This window comes from Sinohyriopsis cumingii, chromosome 9 (genome assembly GCF_028554795.1).
Source record: "Sinohyriopsis cumingii isolate HCF-2022 chromosome 9, ASM2855479v2, whole genome shotgun sequence".
In the NCBI taxonomy this organism is placed as follows: Eukaryota; Metazoa; Mollusca; class Bivalvia; order Unionida; family Unionidae; genus Sinohyriopsis; species Sinohyriopsis cumingii.
The window spans coordinates 67,229,579-67,256,679 of NC_142969.1; the positions used below are offsets into that span (position 1 = coordinate 67,229,579).

At 36.5% G+C, this 27,101-nt stretch overlaps 1 protein-coding gene across 1 annotated transcript in view; it reads right to left on the bottom strand.

The window, feature by feature from the left end:
* Positions 1–27,101, bottom strand: part of LOC149791954 (uncharacterized) — a 144,725-nt gene that overhangs the window by 25,743 nt on the left and 91,881 nt on the right. The window contains exons 31-34 of the mRNA XM_089970469.1: positions 26,685–26,739; positions 21,231–21,379; positions 11,451–11,590; positions 728–873 (exon numbers count right to left, since the gene is read on the bottom strand). Of these exons, the coding sequence (XP_089826595.1) occupies positions 728–873; positions 11,451–11,590; positions 21,231–21,379; positions 26,685–26,739 (490 nt within the window). The remainder of the gene's footprint in view (positions 1–727; positions 874–11,450; positions 11,591–21,230; positions 21,380–26,684; positions 26,740–27,101) is intronic.

Here is a 27,101-nt window from a genome sequence, read left to right on the forward strand (position 1 = left end):
TGACAAGTCATATAGGAAATAAATCATTCATATCTTACTACTGTATATCCACGCTTATGAGTCAGATTCAACTGCAAACAAGGTAAAACCATATATGTCATTGATAATGCAACAGCAGATTTGGCTGGCTGAAGATGTATCCGACTTATACGGGAATAAATACGGTACTGATTTTCTTATCTTAGATTTAGCTGGTTGGCTTTTATAGTTTTAAAGTAACAGAAATACAGTAAGAAATGAGGTTTTTTTTCTAGAAAAAATAATAGGCAGTTCCTAGTATATTCAGGTTTGGATCAGAATGGGCATATAGAGTGAGCAAAGATCATACCATAGCACACAATAAAGGAAACCAATCAAAAACTTCATACCATAGCACACAATAAAGGAAACCAATCAGAAACATCATACCATAGCACACAATAAAGGAAACCAATCAAAAACATCATACCATAGCACATAATAAAGGAAACCAATCAAAAACATAATAGATATTACAGCATGTCCATTAAAAAGAATTATGCCCTTGAAGTTTTAATCGGAATATCTTGTTATGACCACTTGGCCCATGTTTGGTTGTTTTCTCCATATATGGCAATTTGCTTCATATATTGCGATTTTCTTTATATATATATCTCAAGTCACAACCTGGACTGGATGGAGTAATTTTTTTTTTACGAGATAAATAATACGCAATAAGGAAATAGTTCTACTACTAAATTATACTTACGTCCATTTGGGGCAGGGCATCTCACAGGTGGAACCTACGTATCCATATGCACAATTACACTGTCCAGTGACGTGGTCACAACCAAAGCCGTTCATACAGTTACAGGTTTGACTGCATCCTTGACCCCAAGTGCCATAAAAACATTGCTGTATAGAAACAAATCTAATCAGAGGTATTGTTAACAACATTGTGATCACTCAAGAATCAATATGTTTCAATCAATAGATACGTACATGGTCGCCATTAGATATGAAAATCCATGGACTTTTATTCAGTCGCTATTTTTATTCTTTTTTTATAAAAAAAACCCAGTTTAGCAAGTATATCTAAATTGTATTGAAATTCATTCAAAATGCTGTCTAAATGTTTGCTGGAAACATAAAATAATAATGAAGCAGTCTTCCAAAATAGCACCAACATTCACATTATCTTTCTCCCATATTTTTTCACCTATAACATGAATAATATTTATGAACATTGATCTACATTTAATTGAAATATTGGTATTAATTAAGATGCCTCCACAGTTCTCTGATATACAAATCATTATAGTGTTACACTAAAGGTTATAGTATAATATACACCATGACATAGCCAGTATAATTATATAAACCATGACATAGCCAGTATTATATTCACCATGACATAGCCAGTATAATATACACCATGACATAGCCAGTATAATTATATAAACCATGACATAGCCAGTATTATATACACCATGACATAGCCAGTATTATATACACCATGACATAGCCAGTATTATATTCACCATGACATAGCGAGTATAATATACACCATGACATAGCCAGTATTATATACACCATGACATAGCCAGTATTATATACACCATGACATAGCCAGCATAATATACACCATGACATAGCCAGTATAATATACACCATGACATAGCCAGTATTATATACACCATGACACAGCCAGTATAATATACACCATGACATAGCCAGTATTATATACACCATGACATAGCCAGTATAATATACACCATGACATAGCCAGTATAATATACACCATGACATAGCCAGTATAATATACACCATGACATAGCCAGTATAATATACACCAATGACATAGCCAGTATTATATACACCATGACATAGCCAGTATAATATACACCATGACATAGCCAGTATAATATACACCATAGCCAGTATTACAGTAATACCTCGTGCATTCATGTTTCTGGATTCGTGAATTCACGGATTCGCGAAATTTTCATTGGAACATAACTAACTGCTGGAAGGGTTGGAAGTAGCCAATCACACAGCAGGGTACCAGATTTCCTTGTTGCTGATTGGCTTGTTGCTTGGATGCTTTGTGTACGTACTGTCACTAATATATGAGTGAAGCCACGGTTCATCTTCCCGCACGCACACATATTTTTACAACTTCTTATTTCTCTGTACGTCTTTACGTAATTTTGGGGGGTGCGTGGCCTGGGCCTGACGTCCCGCTTGCCAAAGGAAAGTGAAGCGTCTCTCATAGCCTCTCCTTCCCAGGTGTAGTGATCGCCGCAGGACCACTGTCTCGCTCTGCGGGGCGGGAGGTTACTTGCATATGGCCTCTCCTACACTATTGTGTCCACAGCAGCACCTTCACGCGGTGCCCCGTTTTAACAGAGCCTGCTGTGTGGCGCGACCGAGTACCCGACGGTATAACTGGGTGGGCAGACTGGGCTCATTAGCCTTGGCAGGCAACCAGTCTAAGAGAAGGGAAACTCTGACCCCAAACCCGGGCAGATGAAGCTCGTTAGCCTTGTCAGGCAGTTCATCTAGGAGAAGGAAACTCTGATTCAAAACCAACCAAGTCCCATCCATTGGATTATGGCTCCACTGCCTTGTGGATATCTTCGGGAGAAGGAAAGGCTACGGGAGTAAACCCAGACAGAAAATCAGGAGTGGAGCCCCTAAGGCGGCTGGGGGTCAACTACGACCTCCTTCCGGCAGCTCCTGCATCCAAACTGGTGCCAAATGTCATGCTCAGCATTCCTTTGGACCCCACCAGCAAGGACGAGAGGGGGATCCTGACGTCTGGGCAGCCCAGGATCTCCATACTCCACGCCCAGGCTTGCGCCCTGGAGAGGACACTCCAGTCTCGCTACTGAGTGAGGAAACAACACGGAAGCTGACAGTTTACGGGTTATAAGTCCCACCCGATTGGCGTAGGGAAGGGACGCCATGGGTCAGCTTTGACGGTGGGAGGGATCATCATGTCCCACTGGCCAACTATCACCCGCCTCAAGCCGGGCAGCCCCCGGTCAATAAGGTGTTGACCCGCCATCGTCTGCCTGCTCCAGTGGGTGTCTGGAGCTCAGTGTGTTGTTCAGCATGACAAGCAGACGGTAATTCCACACCAGACAAAAGAAACAAGAAACCAATAAAGAAGACTCCAGCTCTTCGATTTGCAAGCTGGAATGTGCGCACCATGTGTACAGGCATCTCCGACGACCTCAGAGAAGTGGACGACACCAGAAAGACGGCCATCATTGATAGAGAACTCACCAGACTAAATATCAGCATAGCTGCCCTCCAGGAAACCAGGCTCGCCTCTAGTGGCTCCCTCAGAGAGGAAAACTACACCTTCTTCTGGAAGGGTCGAGAACCTGAGGAGCCCCGTCAGCACGGAGTGGGCTTTGCCATCAAAAACAATCTCCTGGCCTCGGTTGAACCTCCCACAGGGGGCACTGAGCGTCTCTTGTCCATCCGCCTCACCACTACTTCAGGTCCTGTCAACATCATCGGTGTCTACGCCCCAACCCTCACGTCATCAGAAGACGTGAAGGATCAGTTCTATGGGCAGCTGGACGAACAGATCAAAGGATGCCCCAAAAATGAACCACTATTCCTCCTCGGCGACTTTAATGCCAGAGTAGGTGCGGACCAGGAGTCCTGGCCTACCTGCCTCGGATATCATGGCACTGGAAAGACCAACGAAAACGGCCAGAGACTGCTGGAGCTATGCACCTACCATGGCCTGTGCATCACAAACACGTTCTTCAAGTGTAAGCCACAACACAAAGTGTCATGGAATCACCCCAGATCTCATCACTGGCACCAACTCGACTTGGTCATCACCAGGCGCTCTGCCCTTAACAGCGTCCTCTCCACCAGAACCTACCACAGTGCAGACTGTGACTCCGACCATGCACTTGTGAGCAGCAGAGTGCGACTACAGCCACACGTGCTACACCGCTCAAAACCAAAAGGACGTCCTCGCATAAACACTGCACAGATGTCAGTCCCTGCCAAGGTGGAGGAGTATGTGTCTGCCCTGAACAAGGCTCTCCAGGACCTGCCTGAGTATGACGCTACAGCCAAGTGGAATGCCATGAAGGGTGCCATCTACAGTACGGCTATGTCAACGTTTGGCAAGAAGGAACGACCCAGCCAGGACTGGTTCAATGCACACCTATCAAGGATGGAACCACAAATCGAGGAGAAACGAAAAGCCTTCATAGCTTACAAAAAATGCCCTAATGAACGGACGCTTGCTGCTCTCAGAAGTGCCCGAAGTAACACCCAACGCATTGCTAGACAGTGTGCGAACGAGTACTGGCAACAACTGTGTGAAGGGATCCAGCGCAGTGCCGAGTCCGGACACATCCAAGGCATGTACAGTGGCATCAAGAAGGCTCTAGGCCCCACAGTGAAAGGGGTCGCTCCCCTGAAATCCCTGACGGGAGAGAAGATCACAGACCGTGGGCAACAGATGGCCAGATGGGTGGAGCACTACTCAGAACTATACTCCCAAGAAACATCAGTCACTGATGCAGCCCTCAGCAGCATAAAGAATCTGCCCACCATGGAAGAGCTCGACAAAGTGCCAACCTTAGAGGAGCTCAGCAAAGCAATCGACTGCCTTCCAAATGACAAAGCACCAGGTAGTGACAGCATCCCGCCCGAAGCTATCAAACGTGGAAAACCAGCATTGATTAAACCACTGCACGAGCTACTTTGCCGCTGCTGGGAGGAAGGAGTAGTCCCCCAAGACATGCGTGATGCCACAATTGTGACCCTTTACAAAAACAAGGGCGACCGCAGTGACTGTAATAATTACAGAGGGATCTCGCTCTTGAGTATTGTTGGTAAAGTGTACGCCCGCATCATACTCAACAGGCTGCAGTTGCTGGCAGACCGTGTGTACCCGGAATCACAGTGCGGCTTCAGAGCAGGCAGGTCGACAACAGACATGATCTTCTCCCTACGACAACTCCAAGAGAAGAGCAGAGAGCAAGGTCAACCACTCTACATGATGTTCATCGACCTCACCAAGGTCTTTGACTTGGTCAGCAGGAAGGGTCTTTTTGAACTTCTGAGTAAGATCGGTTGCCCCCCAAAACTCCTCAGCATGATAATCTCTTTCCATGCAGATATGAAGGGAACAGTCCTGTATGATGGATCATCCTCAACTTCCTTCCCAATTAACAGTGGTGTGAAGCAGGGCTGCGTGCTGGCACCAACACTTTTTGGGATCTTCTTCTCCCTGCTCCTGTCCCACGCCTTCGACACATCCACGGATGGCATATATCTACACACCAGGTCCGATGGGAGGCTGTTCAACCTGGCACGACTGCGCTCAAAGACCAAAGTGAGAGCTGTGCTCATCAGGGAGATGCTTTTTGCAGATGACACAGCTCTTGTGGCCCACACCGAGGAAGCCCTCCAGAGACTGGGTGACCGTTTTGCTGTTGCCTGCACGCAGTTTGGTCTCACAATCAGCTTGGAAAAAACAAATGTCAGCGTGCAAGACACCACCATTGCCCCTTCAATCAAAATCAACGGTGTCACCCTGGAAGCAGTCAACAACTTTACCTACCTTGGGTCAACCATCAGCAACACTCTCTCGATTGATATGGAGCTGGACAGAAGGCTTGGAAAGGCAAACACCATCGTGGCTCGATTAACAAAGAGGGTTTGGGAAAACAACGCGCTGACAGAGCACACCAAGGTCCGAGTCTACCAGGCCTGCGTTCTCAGCACCCTTCTATATGGAAGTGAGACGTGGAGTACCTACATGAGGCAAGAACGCCGGCTCAACTCCTTCCATATGCGGTGCCTAAAACGCATCCTGAAAATCAGCTGACAAGACCGTGTTCCACACAGCGAGATCCTGCAGCGTGCAAGTACACCCAGCATGTACTTCCTGCTAATTAAACGCCGCCTTCGATGGCTAGGTCACGTCCGATGCATGGAGGATGGAAGGCTGCCAAAGGACATCTTATATGGACAGCTGGCCACTGGCATGAGAAGAGTCGGACGCCCCTCACTCCGTTTCAAAGATGTGTGCAAGAGGGACATGAAGGCATGCAACATTTCACCCGATGGCTGGGAAGAGCTGGCTGAGGACCGAGGCACCTGGAGACTGATGGTAAACAATGGCATATCAGTCGCTGATGCGAGGAGAGGCCAGTTGGCGGCAGAGAAATGTAAGAGAACGAAGAACGCAACAGCAACCACAGTAACGCAGACTTCCCAGTATGTCTGCACCAACTGCAGTAGGGACTGTCACTCAAGTATAGGCCTGCACAGCCACAGCAGACGATGCCAACAGAGACAGACAACACCCCCAGGGCGCTATTCGCATGGTCTTTCGAGACCGAGTTGCCAATGATGATGGCTTTACGTAATTTTAAATTGATTGAATACCTGTACCCTTTACGTACATGTTTTCTTTATTTTATTGAATTGTACCTTCGTTATATGACTTCTGTGACATATGAAGTTTACCTTCCTGACAATGACAAAGAAAACGTCAGTCATTAAGTTTACAGTCCCATTCATTACTTGGTTTTACCTTACCGTGAGTACAAAAGAAAATGGCAGCCAATGAATTAGTATAGGGATAATATTAGTATACCATACTGTAAATGCGCTAGTGTAGCAAATACCCATTAGGCGATACTGTACTCTATTTTTGCATCAACCATTTATTTCTCTTTTTAAGGGTAATGTATTAAGCTAACTTTTAAATGAAATTTAAGTGTTTTGGGAGCATGATTTGGGTCATATTTAGGGTTTAAACCCTAGAAATAAGCATTTATTAGCATTTTTAGTGACTCGTACCAAACATTCGCGATTCCTCCTGATCCGCGACTGGTTAGGAACCTAACCTCGCGAATGTTCGAGGTATTACTGTATATACACCATGACATGGCCAGTATTATATTCACCATGACATAGCCAGTATAATATACACCCTGACATAGCCAGTATTATATACACCATGACACAGCCAGTATAATATACACCCTGACATAGCCAGTATTATATACACCATAACATAGCCAGTATAATATATACCATGACATAGCCAGTATAATATACACCATGACATAGCCAGTATTATATACACCATGACATAGCCAGTATAATATTCACCATGACATAGCCAGTATAATATACACCATGACATAGCGAGTATAATATACACCATGACATAGCCAGTATTATATACACCATGACATAGCCAGTATTATATACACCATGACATAGCCAGTATAACATACACGATGACATAGCCAGTATAATATACACCATGACATAGCCAGTATTATATACACCATGACATAGCCAGTATTATATACACCATGACATAGCCAGTATTATATTCACCATGACATAGCCAGTATAATATACACCATGACATAGCCAGTATAATATACACCATGACATAGCTAGTATTATATACACCATGACATAGCCAGTATTATATTCACCATATCATTGTCAATATTATATACTGCATATCATAGTCAGTGTGTGTGTGTGTGTGTGAGATTTGGAATTTTAACGTATCTTTAACAATTTTTCAGTCATATTGCTACGATGTCTGCAGTGTGGCAGTTTATAGTGATGTTTAGCACTGGACCATCATGCCACAGACACAGACACCCAGTCACATTATCATGACACCAGTCCTAACACTAACCTCTTAATTCTGAGTGCCAAGCAAGGCAGCTGTTAGTACCATTTTTATAAGTCTCTGGCATGACTTGGCTGGGGATAGAATCCACGTCCTCCCGCATTCGAGGCAGATGCTCTAACCACTAGGCCACTGGAGCGGTTATTCAACATATAATTGTCAGTATTCTACACATATCATTGTATTATACACTACTATACAACATGTCATGGTATTATACAATACTGTTAAAAATGTCATGGTATTATACAGTACTGTTACAAATGTCATGGTATTATACAGTACTGTTAAAAATGTCATGGTATTATACAGTACTGTTAAAAATGTCATGGTATTATACAGCAATGTACAAAATGTCATGGTATTATACACTACAACATGTCATGGTATTATACACTACTATACAACGTGTCATAGTATTATAAACTACTATACAACATGTCATGGTATAATACATTTCTACACAACATGTCAAGGTATTATACAGTACTGTACAACATGTCACTGTCAGTAGTGTATCATAGATGCTGTAGAAAGTACAATGTATTACATGTCATTATAAGTATCATATATTACATATCACGGCTAGTATTATTTACCATATCTCAGTCATTATATACTATATGCCACTGTTAGTACTGTCAGTATGACATGCTACATTTTGTAGTGAGTATTATAAACTACATGTCATATTCACTACTCAGTACACAACACAGTTTTATATACTACATGACATACACAGTTTTATATACTACATGTCTTAGTATTATATACTACATGACATACACAGTTTTATATACTACATGTCTTAGTATTATATACTACATATCATAGTCTGTAGTGTACATGGGTACATAAATAGTTTTTCATACTACATATCCTACCAAGAATTATATACTATATGCTACATGTTATACTCATATCATATACTATATGTCATAGATATTATTGTTGCTATAGGGTTTAACGCCATTTTCAGCACAAGATAGGCTATACATGGCTGCCAGTATTAAAGGTGGAGGAAGAACCCAGGAAAACCCCAGAAAGAACCACTGACCCACAAGAAGCTGACTACCATGCCAACACTGACATAGACCAGTCTCACAACAATAATGATACTCACAGATTCACATTTATGTCCTGTGTATCCATGCCACCACTGACATAGACCAGTCTCACAACAATAATGATACTCACAGATTCACATTTACGTCCTGTGTATCCATGCCACCACTGACACAGACCTGTCTCACAACAATAATGATGCTCAGATTCACATTTATGTCCTGTGTATCCATGCCAACACTGACATAGACCAGTCTCACAACAATAATGATACTCATAGATTCACATTTATGTCCTGTGTATCCATGCCAACACTGACAGAGACCAGTCTCACAACAATAATGATACAGATTCACATTTATGTCCTGTGTATTCATGCCAACACTGACATAGACCAGTCTCACAACAATTATGATGCAGATTCACATTTATGTCCTGTGTATTCATGCCAACACTGACAGAGACCAGTCTCACAACAATAATGATACAGATTCACATTTATGTCCTGTGTATTCATGCCAACACTGACATAGACCAGTCTCACAACAATAATGATGCAGATTCACATTTATGTCCTGTGTATTCATGCCAACACTGACATAGACCAGTCTCACAACAATAATGATACTCACAGATTTACATTTATGTCCTGTGCCTGCACTGACATAGACCTGTCTCACAACAATAATGATGCTCAGATTCACATTTATGTCCTGTGTATTCATGCCAACACTGACATAGACCAGTCTCACAACAATAATAATACTCACAGATTCAGTTATGTCCTGTGTATCCATGCCAACACTGACAAAGACCAGTCTCACAACAATAATAATACTCACAGATTCAGTTATGTCTTGTGTATCCATGCCCACACTGACACAGACCAGTCTCACAACAATAATAATACTCACAGATTCAGTTATGTCCTGTGTATCCATGCCAACACTGACATAGACCAGTCTCACAACAATAATGATAATCACAGATTCACATTTACGTCCTGTGTATCCATGCCCACACTGACACAGGCCTGTCTCACAACAATAATGATGCTCAGATTCACATTTATGTCCTGTGTATCCATGCCACCACTGACAAAGACCAGTCTCACAACAATAATGGTACTCACGGATTCACATTTACGTCATGTGCCCACACTGACATAGACCAGTCTCACAACAATAATGATACAGATTCACATTTACGTCCTGTGCCCACACTGACATAGACCTGTCTCACAACAATAATGATGCTCAGATTCACAGTTATGTCCTGTATATCCATGCCAACACTGACATAGACCAGTCTCACAACAATAATGATACTCACAGATTCACATTTATGTCCTGTGTATCCATGCCAACACTGACATAGACCAGTCTCACAACAATAATGATATTCACAGATTCACACAATGATACTGACCAGTCTAACATATTTAATTATACAAATTTACATGTATCTCTGATGTATTCACATCCACATTGACAAAGACCAGTCTAACAGAGACAACGATGCTTACAAATTTACATTTATGCCCTGTGTACTCAAACTCACACTGACATAGACCAGTCTGACATGTACAAGAATACTTACAAATTTACATTTATGCCCTGTGTACTCAAACCCACACTGACATAGACCAGTCTGCAAGAGTTAATGATTCTTACAAATTCAATTTTTTACTGTACACAGTCCCAAATTGACATAGACCAGTCTCACATGTATAACAATACTTACAAGTTTACATTTACGTCCTGTGTACCCAAACCAGCATTGACATATACCAGTCTGACATGTATAATAATACTTACAAATTCAATTTTTTACTGTACACAGTCCCACATGGACATAGACCAGTCTGACATGTATAACAATACTTACAAATTCAGTTTTTTACTGTACACAGTCCCAAATTGACATAGACCAGTCTGACATGTATAATAATACTTACAAATTCAATTTTTTACTGTACACAGTCCCACATTGACATAGACCAGTCTGACATGTATAACAATACTTACAAATTCAGTTTTTTACTGTACACAGTCCCAAATTGACATAGACCAGTCTGACATGTATAATAATACTTACAAATTCAATTTTTTACTGTACAGTCCCACATTGACATAGACCAGTCTGACACGTATAACAATACTTACAAATTCAATTTTTTACTGTACACAGTCCCACATTGACATAGACCAGTCTGACATGTATAATAATACTTACAAATTCAATTATTTACTGTACACAGTCCCACATTGACATAGACCAGTCTGACATGTATAATAATGTTGTTGTTGCTGTTGTTGTTGTTGTGGGGTTTAATGCCATATTTCAGCACACGATAGGCTATGCATGACGGCCAGTATTAATGGTGGAGGAAGAACCCGGGAAAACCCTGGGAAGAACCACCGACCCACGAGAAGCTACTGGCAAGCTTTCTCACATACCCACGTTAGCCGAATCCTAGACTCGAACCCATGTATAACAATACTTACAAATTCAATTTTTTACTGTACACAGTCCCACATTGACATAGACCAGTCTGACATGTATAACAATACTTACAAATTCAATTTTTTACTGTACACAGTCCCACATTGACATAGACCAGTCTGACATGTATAACAATACTTACAAATTCAATTTTTTACTGTACACAGCCCGCATTGACATAGACCAGTCTGACATGTATAACAATACTTACAAATTCACATTTGTGTCCTGTGTAGCCAGGCCCACACTGACATGCTCCAGTCACAGGGTCACAAGGCTGGTTGTTGCAATCACAAAATTTCAAACAACTTCCTCCCCAATTCATAGGGTCACACCGCTCAAAACAGTCCGCTTAAATACAACAATACATTGCAAATGACCTCTATTTGTCAAAATAAGGCAGAGAAAGAAGCAAAGAAATGTGCACACTTGTAGAAGCTTAACACCAGAGAACTTAGACTTTCCATGAACCTATAGGATTGACAATGCTCAATCTATGTAAGGGAGAATGTGGCTACCATGAGAAATGGCAGTTGTGAAGCATTTCTATGTATCAGGATTTACTGGCACATCAATACAATGCTGCCATATGGTGAGGTCAAAAATTAAATTCTAAAATTTTAAATCTTAAGAACAGTGGCATCACTAGGGGGGTGTTGCAGTGGGTAACACCATCAGACTGGATGATACCAAAATGACTGTCTTTACAATTTTTGAATTTTTGTGCAAAAAGCAGGTCCATGGGGCTGACCCCATGAGTTACAATACATGACTGTGTGTAGAATTTTTGTGCAGGAAAGGGGTTTCATGGGGGGTGACACCAATCCTAATGATGCCATTGTTTAAGAATCCCCCTCCTTTCCCTGAATGTCTTGAAAGAAAAACCAACTGAAATAACACAATTATATAGTAATATAAACTTATATATAAAAATGCTAAAATTATTTTAAAAATAATTAAAATACAACAGTAAACAGTAGTTAAAATATAACTGCAAAAAGTAGTCAAAATGAAATGGTAAAAGGTAGTCAAAAAGAAATGGTCAAAAGTAGTCAAAATGAAATGAAATAGTCAAAAGCAGTCAAAATGAAATGGTCAAAGGCAGTCAAAATGAAATGGTCAAAAGTAGTCAAAATGAAATAGTCAAAAGTAGTCAAAATGAAATAGTCAAAAGTAGTCAAAATGAAATGGTCAAAGGTAGTTGAAGTGTAGTGGTAAAAGGTGGTTAAAGTCTAATGGCAAAAGGTAGTTAAAGTATAATGGTAAAAGGTGGTTAAAGTAATGGTAAAAGATAGTTAAAGTGTAATGGTAAAAGGTGGTTAAAGTGTAATGGTAAAAGGTGGTTAAAATGTAATGGTAAAAGGAGTTAAAATGTAATGGCAGAAGGAGTTAAAATGTAATGGTAAAAGGAGTTAAAATGTAATGGTAGAAGGAGTTATAATGTAATGGTAAAAGGAGTTAAAATGTAATGGTAGAAGGAGTTAAAATGTAATGGTAGAAGGAGTTATAATGTAATGGTCGAAGGAGTTAAAATGTAATGGTAGAAGGAGTTAAAATGTAATGGTAGAAGGAGTTATAATGTAATGGTCGAAGGAGTTAAAATGTAATGGTAGAAGGAGTTAAAATGTAATGGTAGAAGGTGTTATAATGTAATGGTAGAAGGAGTTAAAATGTAATGGTAGAAGGAGTTAAAATGTAATGGTAGAAGGTGTTATAATGTAATGGTAGAAGGAGTTAAAATGTAATGGTAGAAGGAGTTAAAATGTAATGGTAGAAGGAGTTAAAATGTAATGGTAGAAGGAGTTATAATGTAATGGTAGAAGGTGTTATAATGTAATGGTAGAAGGAGTTAAAATGTAATGGTAGAAGGAGTTATAATGTAATGGTAGAAGGAGTTAAAATGTAATGGTAGGAGTTAAAATGTAATGGTAGAAGGAGTTAAAATGTAATGGTAGAAGGAGTTATAATGTAATGGTAGAAGGTGTTATAATGTAATGGTAGAAGGAGTTAAAATGTAATGGTAAAAGGAGTTATAATGTAATGGTAGAAGGAGTTAAAATGTAATGGTAAAAGGAGTTAAAATGTAATGGTAGAAGGAGTTAAAATGTAATGGTAAAAGGAGTTAAAATGTAATGGTAGAAGGAGTTCTAATCTAATGGTAGAAGGTGTTATAATGTAATGGTAGAAGGAGTTATAATGTAATGGTAGAAGGAGTTATAATGTAATGGTAGAAGGAGTTATAATGTAATGGTAGAAGGTGTTATAATGTAATGGTAGAAGGAGTTATAATGTAATGGTAGAAGGAGTTATAATGTAATGGTAAAAGGAGTTATAATGTAATGGTAGAAGGAGTTATAATGTAATGGTAGAAGGAGTTAAAATGTAATGGTAGAAGGAGTTATAATGTAATGGTAGAAGGTGTTATAATGTAATGGTAGAAGGAGTTAAAATGTAATGGTAGAAGGAGTTATAATGTAATGGTAGAAGGAGTTAAAATGTAATGGTAGGAGTTAAAATGTAATGGTAGAAGGAGTTAAAATGTAATGGTAGAAGGAGTTATAATGTAATGGTAGAAGGTGTTATAATGTAATGGTAGAAGGAGTTAAAATGTAATGGTAAAAGGAGTTATAATGTAATGGTAAAAGGAGTTAAAATGTAATGGTAGAATGGTAAAAGGAGTTAAAATGTAATGGTAGAAGGAGTTATAATGTAATGGTAGAAGGAGTTAAAATGAAATGGTAGAAGGTGTTATAATGTAATGGTAGAAGGAGTTATAATGTAATGGTAAAAGGAGTTATAATGTAATGGTAGAAGGAGTTATAATGTAATGGTAAAAGGAGTTATAATGTAATGGTAGGAGTTATAATGTAATGGTAAAAGGAGTTATAATGTAATGGTAGAAGGTGTTATAATGTAATGGTAGAAGGAGTTAAAATGTAATGGTAAAAGGAGTTATAATGTAATGGTAAAAGGAGTTATAATGTAATGGTAGAAGGTGTTATAATGTAATGGTAGAAGGAGTTAAAATGTAATGGTAAAAGGAGTTAAAATGTAATGGTAAAAGGAGTTATAATGTAATGGTAAAAGGAGTTAAAATGTAATGGTAGAAGGAGTTATAATGTAATGGTAGAAGGAGTTAAAATGTAATGGTAGGTGTTATAATGTAATAGTAGAAGGAGTTATAATGTAATGGTAAAAGGAGTTATAATGTAATGGTAGAAGGAGTTATAATGTAATGGTAAAAGGAGTTATAATGTAATGGTAGAAGGAGTTATAATGTAATGGTAAAAGGAGTTATAATGTAATGGTAGAAGGAGTTATAATGTAATGGTAAAAGGAGTTATAATGTAATGGTAGAAGGTGTTATAATGTAATGGTAGAAGGAGTTAAAATGTAATGGTAAAAGGAGTTAAAATGTAATGGTAGAAGGAGTTATAATGTAATGGTAAAAGGAGTTATAATGTAATGGTAGAAGGAGTTAAAATGTAATGGTAAAAGGAGTTAAAATGTAATGGTAGAAGTTAGTTGATAAAAAGGAGATAAAATGTAATGGTAAAAAGTAGTTGAAGTGTAATGGTAAAAGGTAGTTAAAATGTAATGGTAAAAGGAGTTAAAATGTAATGGTAGAAGGAGTTAAAATGTAATGGTAGAAGGAGCTATAATGTAATGGTAGAAGGAGTTAAAATGTAATGGTAGAAGGAGTTAAAATGTAATGGTAGAAGGAGCTATAATGTAATGGTAGAAGGAGTTAAAATGTAATGGTAGAAGGAGTTAAAATGTAATGGTAGAAGGAGTTAAAATGTAATGGTAGAAGGAGTTAAAATGTAATGGTAGAAGGTGTTATAATGTAATGGTAGAAGGAGTTATAATGTAATGGTAGAAGGTGTTATAATGTAATGTTATAATGTAATGGTAGAAGGAGTTAAAATGTAATGGTAGAAGGAGTTAAAATGTAATGGTAGAAGGAGTTATAATGTAATGGTAGAAGGAGTTAAAATGTAATGGTAGAAGGAGTTAAAATGTAATGGTAGAAGGTGTTATAATGTAATGGTAGAAGGAGTTAAAATGTAATGGTAGAAGGAGTTAAAATGTAATGGTAGAAGGAGTTATAATGTAATGGTAGAAGGAGTTATAATGTAATGGTAGAAGGAGTTATAATGTAATGGTAGAAGGTGTTATAATGTAATGGTATAAGGAGTTAAAATGTAATGGTAAAAGGAGTTATAATGTAATGGTAGAAGGAGTTAAAATGTAATGGTAAAAGGAGTTAAAATGTAATGGTAGAAGTTAGTTGATAAAAAGGAGATAAAATGTAATGGTAAAAAGTAGTTGAAGTGTAATTGTAAAAGGTAGTTAAAGTGTAATGGTAAAAGGTAGTTAAAATGTAATGGTAAAAGGAGTTAAAATGTAATGGTAGAAGGAGTTCTAATGTAATGGTAGAAGGTGTTATAATGTAATGGTAGAAGGAGTTAAAATGTAATGGTAAAAGGAGTTAAAATGTAATGGTAGAAGGAGTTCTAATGTAATGGTAGAAGGTGTTATAATGTAATGGTAGAAGGAGTTAAAATGTAATGGTAAAAGGAGTTAAAATGTAATGGTAGAAGGAGTTATAATGTAATGGTAAAAGGAGTTATAATGTAATGGTAGAAGATGTTATAATGTAATGGTAGAAGGAGTTAAAATGTAATGGTAAAAGGAGTTAAAATGTAATGGTAGAAGGAGTGATAATGTAATGGTAAAAGGAGTTATAATGTAATGGTAGAAGGAGTTAAAATGTAATGGTAAAAGGAGTTAAAATGTAATGGTAGAAGTTAGTTGATAAAAAGGAGATAAAATGTAATGGTAAAAAGTAGTTGAAGTGTAATTGTAAAAGGTAGTTAAAGTGTAATGGTAAAAGGTAGTTAAAATGTAATGGTAAAAGGAGTTAAAATGTAATGGTAGAAGGAGTTAAAATGTAATGGTAGAAGGAGTTAAAATGTAATGGTAAAAGGAGTTAAAATGTAATGGTAGAAGGAGTTAAAATGTAATGGTAGAAGGTGTTATAATGTAATGGTAGAAGGAGTTAAAATGTAATGGTAAAAGGAGTTAAAATGTAATGGTAGAAGGAGTTATAATGTAATGGTAAAAGGAGTTATAATGTAATGGTAGAAGGTGTTATAATGTAATGGTAGAAGGAGTTAAAATGTAATGGTAAAAGGAGGTATAATGTAATGGTAAAAGGAGTTATAATGTAATGGTAGAAGGTGTTATAATGTAATGGTAGAAGGTGTTAAAATGTAATGGTAAAAGGAGTTAAAATGTAATGGTAAAAGGAGTTATAATGTAATGGTAAAAGGAGTTAAAATGTAATGGTAGAAGGAGTTATAATGTAATGGTAGAAGGAGTTAAAATGTAATGGTAGAAGGTGTTATAATGTAATGGTAGAAGGAGTTATAATGTAATGGTAAAAGGAGTTATAATGTAATGGTAGAAGGAGTTATAATGTAATGGTAAAAGGAGTTATAATGTAATGGTAGGAGTTATAATGTAATGGTAAAAGGAGTTATAATGTAATGGTAAAAGGAGTTATAATGTAATGGTAGAAGGTGTTATAATGTAATGGTAGAAGGAGTTAAAATGTAATGGTAAAAGGAGTTATAATGTAATGGTAAAAGGAGTTATAATGTAATGGTAGAAGGTGTTATAATGTAATGGTAGAAGGTGTTATAATGTAATGGTAGAAGGAGTTAAAATGTAATGGTAAAAGGAGTTAAAATGTAATGGTAAAAGGAGTTATAATGTAATGGTAAAAGGAGTTAAAATGTAATAGTAGAAGGAGTTATAATGTAATGGTAGAAGGAGTTAAAATGTAATGGTAGGTGTTATAATGTAATGGTAGAAGGAGTTATAATGTAATGGTAAAAGGAGTTATAATGTAATGGTAGAAGGAGTTATAATGTAATGGTAAAAGGAGTTATAATGTAATGGTAGAAGGAGTTATAATGTAATGGTAAAAGGAGTTATAATGTAATGGTAGAAGGAGTTATAATGTAATGGTAAGAGGAGTTATAATGTAATGGTAGAAGGTGTTATAATGTAATGGTAGAAGGAGTTAAAATGTAATGGTAAAAGGAGTTAAAATGTAATGGTAGAAGGAGTTATAATGTAATGGCAAAAGGAGTTATAATGTAATGGTAGAAGGAGTTAAAATGTAATGGTAAAAGGAGTTAAAATGTAATGGTAGAAGTTAGTTGATAAAAAGGAGATAAAATGTAATGGTAAAAAGTAGTTGAAGTGTAATTGTAAAAGGTAGTTAAAGTGTAATGGTAAAAGGTAGTTAAAATGTAATGGTAAAAGGAGTTATAATGTAATGGTAGAAGGAGTTAAAATGTAATGGTAGAAGGAGTTAAAATGTAATGGTAGAAGGAGTTATAATGTAATGGTAAAAGGAGTTAAAATGTAATGGTAGAAGGAGTTATAATGTAATGGTAGAAGGTGTTATAATGTAATGGTAGAAGGAGTTAAAATGTAATGGTAAAAGGAGTTATAATGTAATGGTAGAAGGAGTTATAATGTAATGGTAAAAGGAGTTATAATGTAATGGTAGGAGTTATAATGTAATGGTAAAAGGAGTTATAATGTAATGGTAGAAGGTGTTATAATGTAATGGTAGAAGGAGTTAAAATGTAATGGTAAAAGGAGTTATAATGTAATGGTAGAAGGTGTTATAATGTAATGGTAGAAGGTGTTATAATGTAATGGTAGAAGGAGTTAAAATGTAATGGTAAAAGGAGTTAAAATGTAATGGTAAAAGGAGTTATAATGTAATGGTAAAAGGAGTTAAAATGTAATGGTAGAAGGAGTTATAATGTAATGGTAGAAGGAGTTAAAATGTAATGGTAGGTGTTATAATGTAATGGTAGAAGGAGTTATAATGTAATGGTAAAAGGAGTTATAATGTAATGGTAGAAGGAATTATAATGTAATGGTAAAAGGAGTTATAATGTAATGGTAGAAGGAGTTATAATGTAATGGTAAAAGGAGTTATAATGTAATGGTAGAAGGTGTTATAATGTAATGGTAGAAGGAGTTAAAATGTAATGGTAAAAGGAGTTATAATGTAATGGTAAAAGGAGTTATAATGTAATGGTAGAAGGTGTTATAATGTAATGGTAGAAGGTGTTATAATGTAATGGTAGAAGGAGTTAAAATGTAATGGTAAAAGGAGTTATAATGTAATGGTAAAAGGAGTTATAATGTAATGGTAGAAGGAGTTATAATGTAATGGTAAAAGGAGTTATAATGTAATGGTAGAAGGAGTTATAATGTAATGGTAAAAGGAGTTATAATGTAATGGTAGAAGGAGTTATAATGTAATGGTAAAAGGAGTTATAATGTAATGGTAAAAGGAGTTATAATGTAATGGTAGAAGGTGTTATAATGTAATGGTAGAAGGTGTTATAATGTAATGGTAGAAGGAGTTAAAATGTAATGGTAAAAGGAGTTAAAATGTAATGGTAAAAGGAGTTATAATGTAATGGTAGAAGGAGTTATAATGTAATGGTAAAAGGAGTTATAATGTAATGGTAGAAGGAGTTAAAATGTAATGGTAGAAGGAGTTAAAATGTAATGGTAAAAGGAGTTAAAATGTAATGGTAAAAGGAGTTATAATGTAATGGTAGAAGGAGTTATAATGTAATGGTAAAAGGAGTTATAATGTAATGGTAGAAGGAGTTAAAATGTAATGGTAAAAGGAGTTAAAATGTAATGGTAAAAGGAGTTAAAATGTAATGGTAAAAGGAGTTAAAATGTAATGGTAAAAGGAGTTAAAATGTAATGGTAAAAGGAGTTATAATGTAATGGTAGAAGGAGTTAAAATGTATTGGTAGAAGTTAGTTGATAAAAAGGAGATAAAATGTAATGGTAAAAAGTAGTTGAAGTGTAATTGTAAAAGGTAGTTAAAGTGTAATGGTAAAAGGTGCTTAAAATGTAAAGGTAAAAGGCAGTTAATATGAAATGGCACCTGATGTGATTTGATTTGGATTTTTAACGTAGCTTTAACAGTTTTCCGGTCATATTGCTATGATGTCTGCATTGTGGCAGTTTGTAGTGATGTCTAGCACTGGGAAATGATGTACAACCCAGTCACATTATCGTGACACCAGGCCAACCAGTCCTAACACTAACCTCTTAATGCTGAATGACAAGCGAGGCAACTGTTAGTACCATTTTTGTAAGTCTTTGGTATGACTCAACCAGGGATCGAACCCACAACCTCCTGCATGGGAGGTGAACTCTCTAGCCACTAGGCCACCAGAGCGGTCGATCAATGATGGTAAAGGTTGTTAAAGTGCATTGGTAAAATGTGATTAAAGTGTAATGGCAATAGGTAGTTAGAATGGTAAAAGTTAGAATGGAATGATAAAAGGTAGTTAGAACAGTAAAAGTTAGAATGGAATGGTAAAAGGTAGTTAGAATGGTAAAAGTTAGAATGGAATGGTAAAAGGTAGTTAGAATGGTAAAAGTTAGAATGGAATGGTAAAAGGTAGTTAGAATAAAAGGTAGTTAAAGTGTAATGGTAAAAGGTAGTTAGAATGGAATGGTAAAAGGCAGTTAGAATGGAATGGTAAAAGGTAGTTAAAGTGTAATGGTAAAAGGCAGTTAGAATGGAATGGTAAAAGGTAGTTTGAATGGAATGGTAAAAGATAGTTAAAGTGTAATGGTAAAAGGTGGCTGAAGTGTAATGGTAAAAGGCAGTTACAATATACCTTCAAAGCAGTTACAATATCATGGTAGAAGGTAATTAAAATACAGCTGCAAAAATGTACTTACAATTTAATAGCGAAGTTAGTTATGATAGAGGAGGTCAAAATGTATTCTATAAACCCAATTCCCTCACAAATTTGTACATTTTCATTTTTCATCAATTATTATATCTATTTCCTAATAAGTTCACATTAACAACGTCTGTCTCACATGTAGATAGTTGGGAAAAACAAAATAATGTCTTATATGATAAAGTTGATGCGAGTGGACCGTCATAGTTGTTGAGACTGTATGCTCTACTGGAGAGTAAAGCTTTTCTTCCAGTTTTTCTCTTTCTATGAATGTTTCTTACCTGCGATGGGGTGGATGGTTGGATTTATTTTTGATTTTATGATGGTTTTATCCACTCACTTTCCATCATATGTAAACATCTTCCTCTGTATTTTTCTATATGATCGAAGAGAGCATTATCGTGACATGTATGATTTCAGATATCCATTTGGACTTCAGGAGTTGTATACAAAGCACTGTACGCCATTCAAGCTAATTGTTAAAGTACATTCCTTGACGCTTGAAATGAAAATGCATAAAAAAGTTGTATTTCAAGATCCTTCTCCTATGAGACTGAACAAAATTATTTTGTCCCCCAGAGTTGAAAGGAATGATACCAATAAAACCTCTTATTATATGCTGGACCATAAATTACTGGATCTTCCAAGAGAAATAAGTGTGATAACTCACTGTAGTGAAATATGATAAATATTTTCACTGTCGCATCGGTTACGTAATAACCAATAAATCAGAGCAGCTTTCCGTTGCTTATATTAACTAGCACCTGCGCCTCTTGCAGGCAAACTAAGTTCTTTTTCCAATAATATGTGCATACCGTTTTCTTCAATTTATTTAAACAGTGTTGTTTTCCTTTGAATTTGCTGATATTATTGCCAGTGTGAAGCATACTATCAATTTGATATACACAGCGCTAACGAAAAATTTGAGCGTGACACAAAAGGAGAAATAATTCTTGCTCCAAGCGAATAATGAAGATAGTATTAGGATCGAGGTTTCATGGCAAGTTATTCATCCACTCCATGAAATAGATCCAATTTTCACTCACTTCAAGCAAATATCCTCTACGTATTTTCATTATCCCATAACACAGCAAATTAATTTTTCAGAGTAAGTTAGAAATAATTTCATTCTGCAGAGGGAGAGGTAGAAAGAGAGAGATCTAAGAAACACGTACGTAATTTGTATCCATCTTGACAAGAGCAAGTGCCATCTTCAGGTGAGCAAGATCCATGATTACAATTGCATACGGATAAACAACTTTTGCCATAGTAACCCTGAGAACAGGGGAAGTTACATAAAGCACCAAACCAACCAGGCCGACACCTGTAACAAGTAGAGATTACTATGGATTTATCAACTGTATATATATATATATATATATATATATATATATATATATATATATATACACACACACACACAGTGCAACCCCGCTATAACTCGCCCCATTATAACATGAATTTAGATATAACGCAGTTGTGGCTTGGCTCCCGAAATTTTGTATTTTCATTCGCACGTCAAAAATTATTTTTTGTTCAAAGTACATTAAATAGTTTATAAAAAATGTATTATCAATATGGGGAAGAGATCACGTATGAATTCAAATTTAACATGATGGTTCCTGAAATTTTAAATATTTGTATGTGTATTTTTCTCATACTGGGAAAGAATATTTGTTTTAAGTACAAGAAATAGTGTGTAAAATGTTTATTACCATTTTGGGGAAGAGTTCACATATGAATTTTAATATAATACAATAGTGGCATAGCTTCTGAAATTTAATAATATGACCAGGTTCTAAAAGTGTTATGCCAAAATAAACATTATCGAAAATGTTCCTTATTACTGGTCCATGAGTAAAGCCAGTAAGTCATCTTTGTGATTGTCTTCAATTAATTCTGTATACAATCATTGCTCAAACAATAGCCAACATGTGTTTCTTCTTTAACTGCATACACAACCAAGCAGCAGACAATGCGGTGTTGTTAAAAGATTCTCACAGTTTAATAAACATAAAAAAAAAGCCACCAACATGTTTGCTGGGCTGGGCGGTGTTATTAGACGCAATCAGTTGACCAGTAAATAATGTCTGCTTTATTAGCTGGAAATTGAAAGGGTATGAAATTGTACATGCGTACATGCGTTCAGCTTAATTTTTTTTATATAAAAGTTACTTGTGACCATTGCAGGCTTACTGCACTTAGTTCTCTGGTTACACATGGGTATGGTGATTATTTTTGAACTCATTATTAATTTCCTATTCTTTATAAAAATATTTTATCATTATGGAAAAGCAAGTTCACAAACACAAGTCATTCTCTGTACTTTGCACAATGATTAGTATAGTAGTTTTCACATGTTTCTTTCGATATTCACAAAATCTGAAGTAAAAGTTATGCACGATGAAAGCATGTGTTGATTGTTAATTGTTCTTGCTGTAGTCATTCAAATGAATAGGTGTACAAGTGTTAATTATTGGAGATTTACAATGGATAAATGTACATGGAAACGCATAAGAGAAAATTTTTAGCAGTATGAAAATTATTTAAAAAAAACGTTCAAAGACCCTGGAACATAATGAACCGTAAATGTGCTTCATCTTTCTTAAACTAATTTTGCTGTTAATTTTTTCCAATAAATTCAGACACATAACGACGTGTGACAAAATTATTGAGTAGTTTAAATATGTATGCAATTTTTGCAATGGATTTACATACACTATGGATTAATTGCAAGCGCCGATGGTACAATATCAGACGGGCAAGTAAACGGTGTTGCTACTCTGTTGATGCGTTACATTAGATGTTGAATTCAGACTCAAAGATCTGGGAAAAAATTTAGTGAATATTGTAAATCTATTTGTGTCTTGTCAATGGAACTACATGCATTATAAATGAACTGCATGCCATGATGGCACGATAGTAAATGTTGCTGATACCCTATTCATCATATACATTAGACATGAATACACGTATATGTGCCAATAAGTTGTTCTCTGAAAAAAGTAAAATACTGTAAAACCCTGCATTAACGCAATCCCAATATTAATGTTATCCAATTTTTGGGACCCCAATTATCGCGTTATAGCAGGGTTCCACTATATATATATATATATATATACACACACACACACATATATATAAAGTGTGTACAAGCCTCTGATGCTGCTCTTATGACATAATTAAATTTTAAATTATTTGAATCTTTTATCTTTTTTAATATAATTTATATCAAAATTTGCTGGAAAACATTGAATAATGTTCACAAAAAAGGTTATTTTATATTACCATTACTTTCGCCTGACATTTGAGTATGAAACACATTTTGAAAGCTATTTCTTAATACATCCTAATACATCAACTTCCAGGTGATCTTCCAATAATCTAATGCCTAGCTGTGTTAGGAACATTGTTTTCATTGGCTATTTGGCTCATGCATGAGCAGAAGGGTAAAAGTTGGATTCCTTGGTTTTTTTGCTTAACGAACTCATTATTTTCATATCGAGACCACTATTTATTCCAAATGTCCGTCTTATCATACTTTTTGCAAAGGTTCATCTGTCTGTTTACAGTTCATACTGGTCTGCCTTAGATCTGAGACCAAAAGGTCTAAAATCCGTACACAAAATCCGATTCCAACCACGGGCGAATTTTGGGTGAAAAAAAAATCGGGTTCAAAAATTTAGGTTTTTCCCTCTGTATTTTGTAGTGCAACTAGAACTTCCATATCATTTGGTATCATTGTAGAGCTACATCTGTTTGCCTTTCTATAATACCACCCACTTTAGTGTATCATACATGACCTTGATGCTACAGATCTCGGCAGTAGGCTACTACCTCCTGCCACATAAACTCATCACCAGGGGTTAATGTGTTAAACTTGCAATGCATTTTCAGAACACTTTAACCAGAGAAGCTCCCATGTAACACAGATACCATGACAGAACTTATCACAGAACTAACTAGGTGCATTGTCAAACTATGGGTAGACTGAGGGTAACATTACAATGATGTTGGGAGGGCATAAGGGATATCCATAAATACAAGCTGACCCATAAAAAAACACAGTATGTTGGATTGGCTTTGTTATTGGAATCATGTGGTTAGATCTAGATAACAGAGTCTGATAATGATGGAACATGGCCACTGTATCCTATCTAACCTTTCACATTCGTCATGTTAGTAGCGGATTATATGATATGAACACTAAGCAAGTGGTCCCTACTGCACAGTGCAAGACAGCATCTCAGGTGCTTACTGACGAAGGCCTCACCATTCATATGGCTGATATATGTCTATAATGCTCTTCAAGTAAGCCAATCTACCAGACAGCGATTATAGGAGTTGAAAGCCAGTTAGTTTTTGCTGATTAGCATGTCAACACATTCATTAAACTTAGACCAAAATGGAGGAGGATGAAAGTGAAACTCTGGTGGCAAAAAGCGAAAGTGTTCCTCGACTGATGTCCAGGTGGTTGTCTTCTCTTTTCAAAGAGCCTCTAGTCTTGCACCAATGATGGGGCTTGTGAGCAAACATCATCGTGTCTAGCTAAATGTAACAAATCTAAGTCCTCCTGACCAATCTGAAATGAAACTGGAGTGGTCCACCATGCTCGCAGAACGCAGTGATTGGGATGTGATCACTAAGTGAGTGGTCCATAGACCGCAGTGACTCACAATCTAGTGTGGGCACTGAGTGTATTGAGTGACCTGTTGTTGATCCTGGAAAGTACCTTGTGGTTTGGAGTAGGTACACTGCTCAAGGACCTTCTGTCTTTGCGTGCAAATGGTTAGACCGACTGTAGTAGTGACCTTCTGAAATCTGAGACTCATGGTAAAGTCTGTTTTTACGGGACGGTGCCATTTTGTCTTTCATGACACTGTGTCATTACACTGTTAAAGGTATATTTGATCCATAACTGGTCCCAAATATTGAAACAAAGACCCTCCCTTTTTTGGAATAAATGGTAAGATCGACTGTGATAGTGCCCTCTTGCAATACGAGATTATGGCAGAATTAAGTTTAGACAGAAGAGTGCCATTCAATCTTAGATGAAATTTGTCCTGATAATTAGCAGTGGTAACTTTCAAACTGTCACTAGGGCTTGAGAACAAAGTGATGTCTAATAGGTACTGATGCACAAAGCAGGACACCAGTTCCATCTGGCACTATGCTAGTTACTCTGATTCATGAGACTGTACTACATTGGTTAGGCAAACTGTCCGCATGTAAAATTAAAATGTACTCTGCAGCATGAGCCATTACATCATTATACGTGTGTGTTTTGTAGTCTGGTTCTCTGCTTCATATGTTCTATGTGTTGCAATCCGTTATATGAAGTCAAGCTAATGCCGACACCATCTTGTAATGTGATCAAAACAAATGGCATCAGGTGAAGAAATCTCGGTAATCTGACTGTGGCAAATGTGTGCCTTAATATTCTGTTTGTTAGTGACAAAATGTGAACTTCATTAATACCTTTGATTCAAACCAAGTCAGTCATTATCTTGTGTTCTAGCTTAACCAGCAAATCGGCCATGTACGTATTTTTACAAATACCTTTTTTAACAATTAGGTGAAGACGATGTATAGGGGTACACACAATGATATTCTAATAATATTGCAAGTTTTCCACTGACTTTCTTTTGCTGAAACCTGGATTTAATATATTTATATGTTTCTTTATGGTTTACCTAAATACTCTTTCCATTGTGCATTTGATAAAAGTGACCAGTATTATTTTCCTTTTGCATATCTGATGAATTTTTAAATACTGATTTATATATTTTTTACATGCATTCATTGACATCACTTTTCCCTATAATATGCTGTGTAATAAGACTTATCTTTCACAATGCTTTGCATCGCAATAACTCGTAACCATTACCTTATCCTGTGCTTTGTGATGCTTTGCAACGCAATAATCCTTACCTTTTCCTACGCGTTGTGATGCTTTGCAATGCAATAACCCTTACCTTTTCCTATTCTTTGTGATGCTTTGCATTGCAATAACCCGTAACCATTACCTTTTCCTATGCTTTGTGATGCTTTGCAACGCAATAATCCTTACCTTTTCCTACGCGTTGTGATGCTTTGCAATGCAATAACCCTTACCTTTTCCTATTCTTTGTGATGCTTTGCATTGCAATAACCCGTAACCATTACCTTTTCCTATGCTTTGTGATGCTTTGCAACGCAATGAGCCTTACCTTTTCCTATGCTTTGTGAAGCTTTGATATGCAATAACCATTATCTTTTCCAATGCTTTGCTATGTAATAGTCCATAATTTTCCTATGCTTTCTAAGTAATGACTTTTTTCTATACTTTATCATGTAATGACCCTTACCTTTCCTATAATTGCTATCCAATTATCTTGAGTTCTAAATGGGCCGTAGCCAGAGTTTGCTGACATGTCATTATTCTATATACATGCATGCACTGGCTAAGAGCAGCTCAATAAAATGCATGACAGCCTAATTTTTGGGTGATGTTTAGATCATGAGGTCCTTCGCTATGTAAATGATCATTTGCGTTTCAATTTTTAAAAAATGCAATATCAAAATTATATCCTCCAACATGGATTGTGCCATTATCCCTAATGCACATAATGATAAATATAAATGCTTACCCACAAATTCCAGTAAAAGGGTCACAAGCGGAATTCTTTGAGCAGTTACAGGCAGCTATTTTGGAAGAAAAACAACCAGTGTATCATTCAAGGGAAAAATTAAACACAGACAGATAAGTTTACAGACATTTTAACATATTTTAAAAAATTTAATATTAGATTAACACAAATAAAATGAACTTTCTCATTTTGATACTGAACAGAACAGAGCTAATCCACTTACACGAGATAGCACAAATTGGTTGCATTTAAAAATTTAATCTAAAACATATTCCAAGGAAATTTAAAAAAAAGCAACACCTGTTAATTTTGACATTTTTCTGTGTGTGTGTGTGTGTGTGTGAAACCACAACAACATTGGAATAAACTCAATACCATGCTTTTAATGATACTGTCAGTAGAATCAGCAATGCTCTT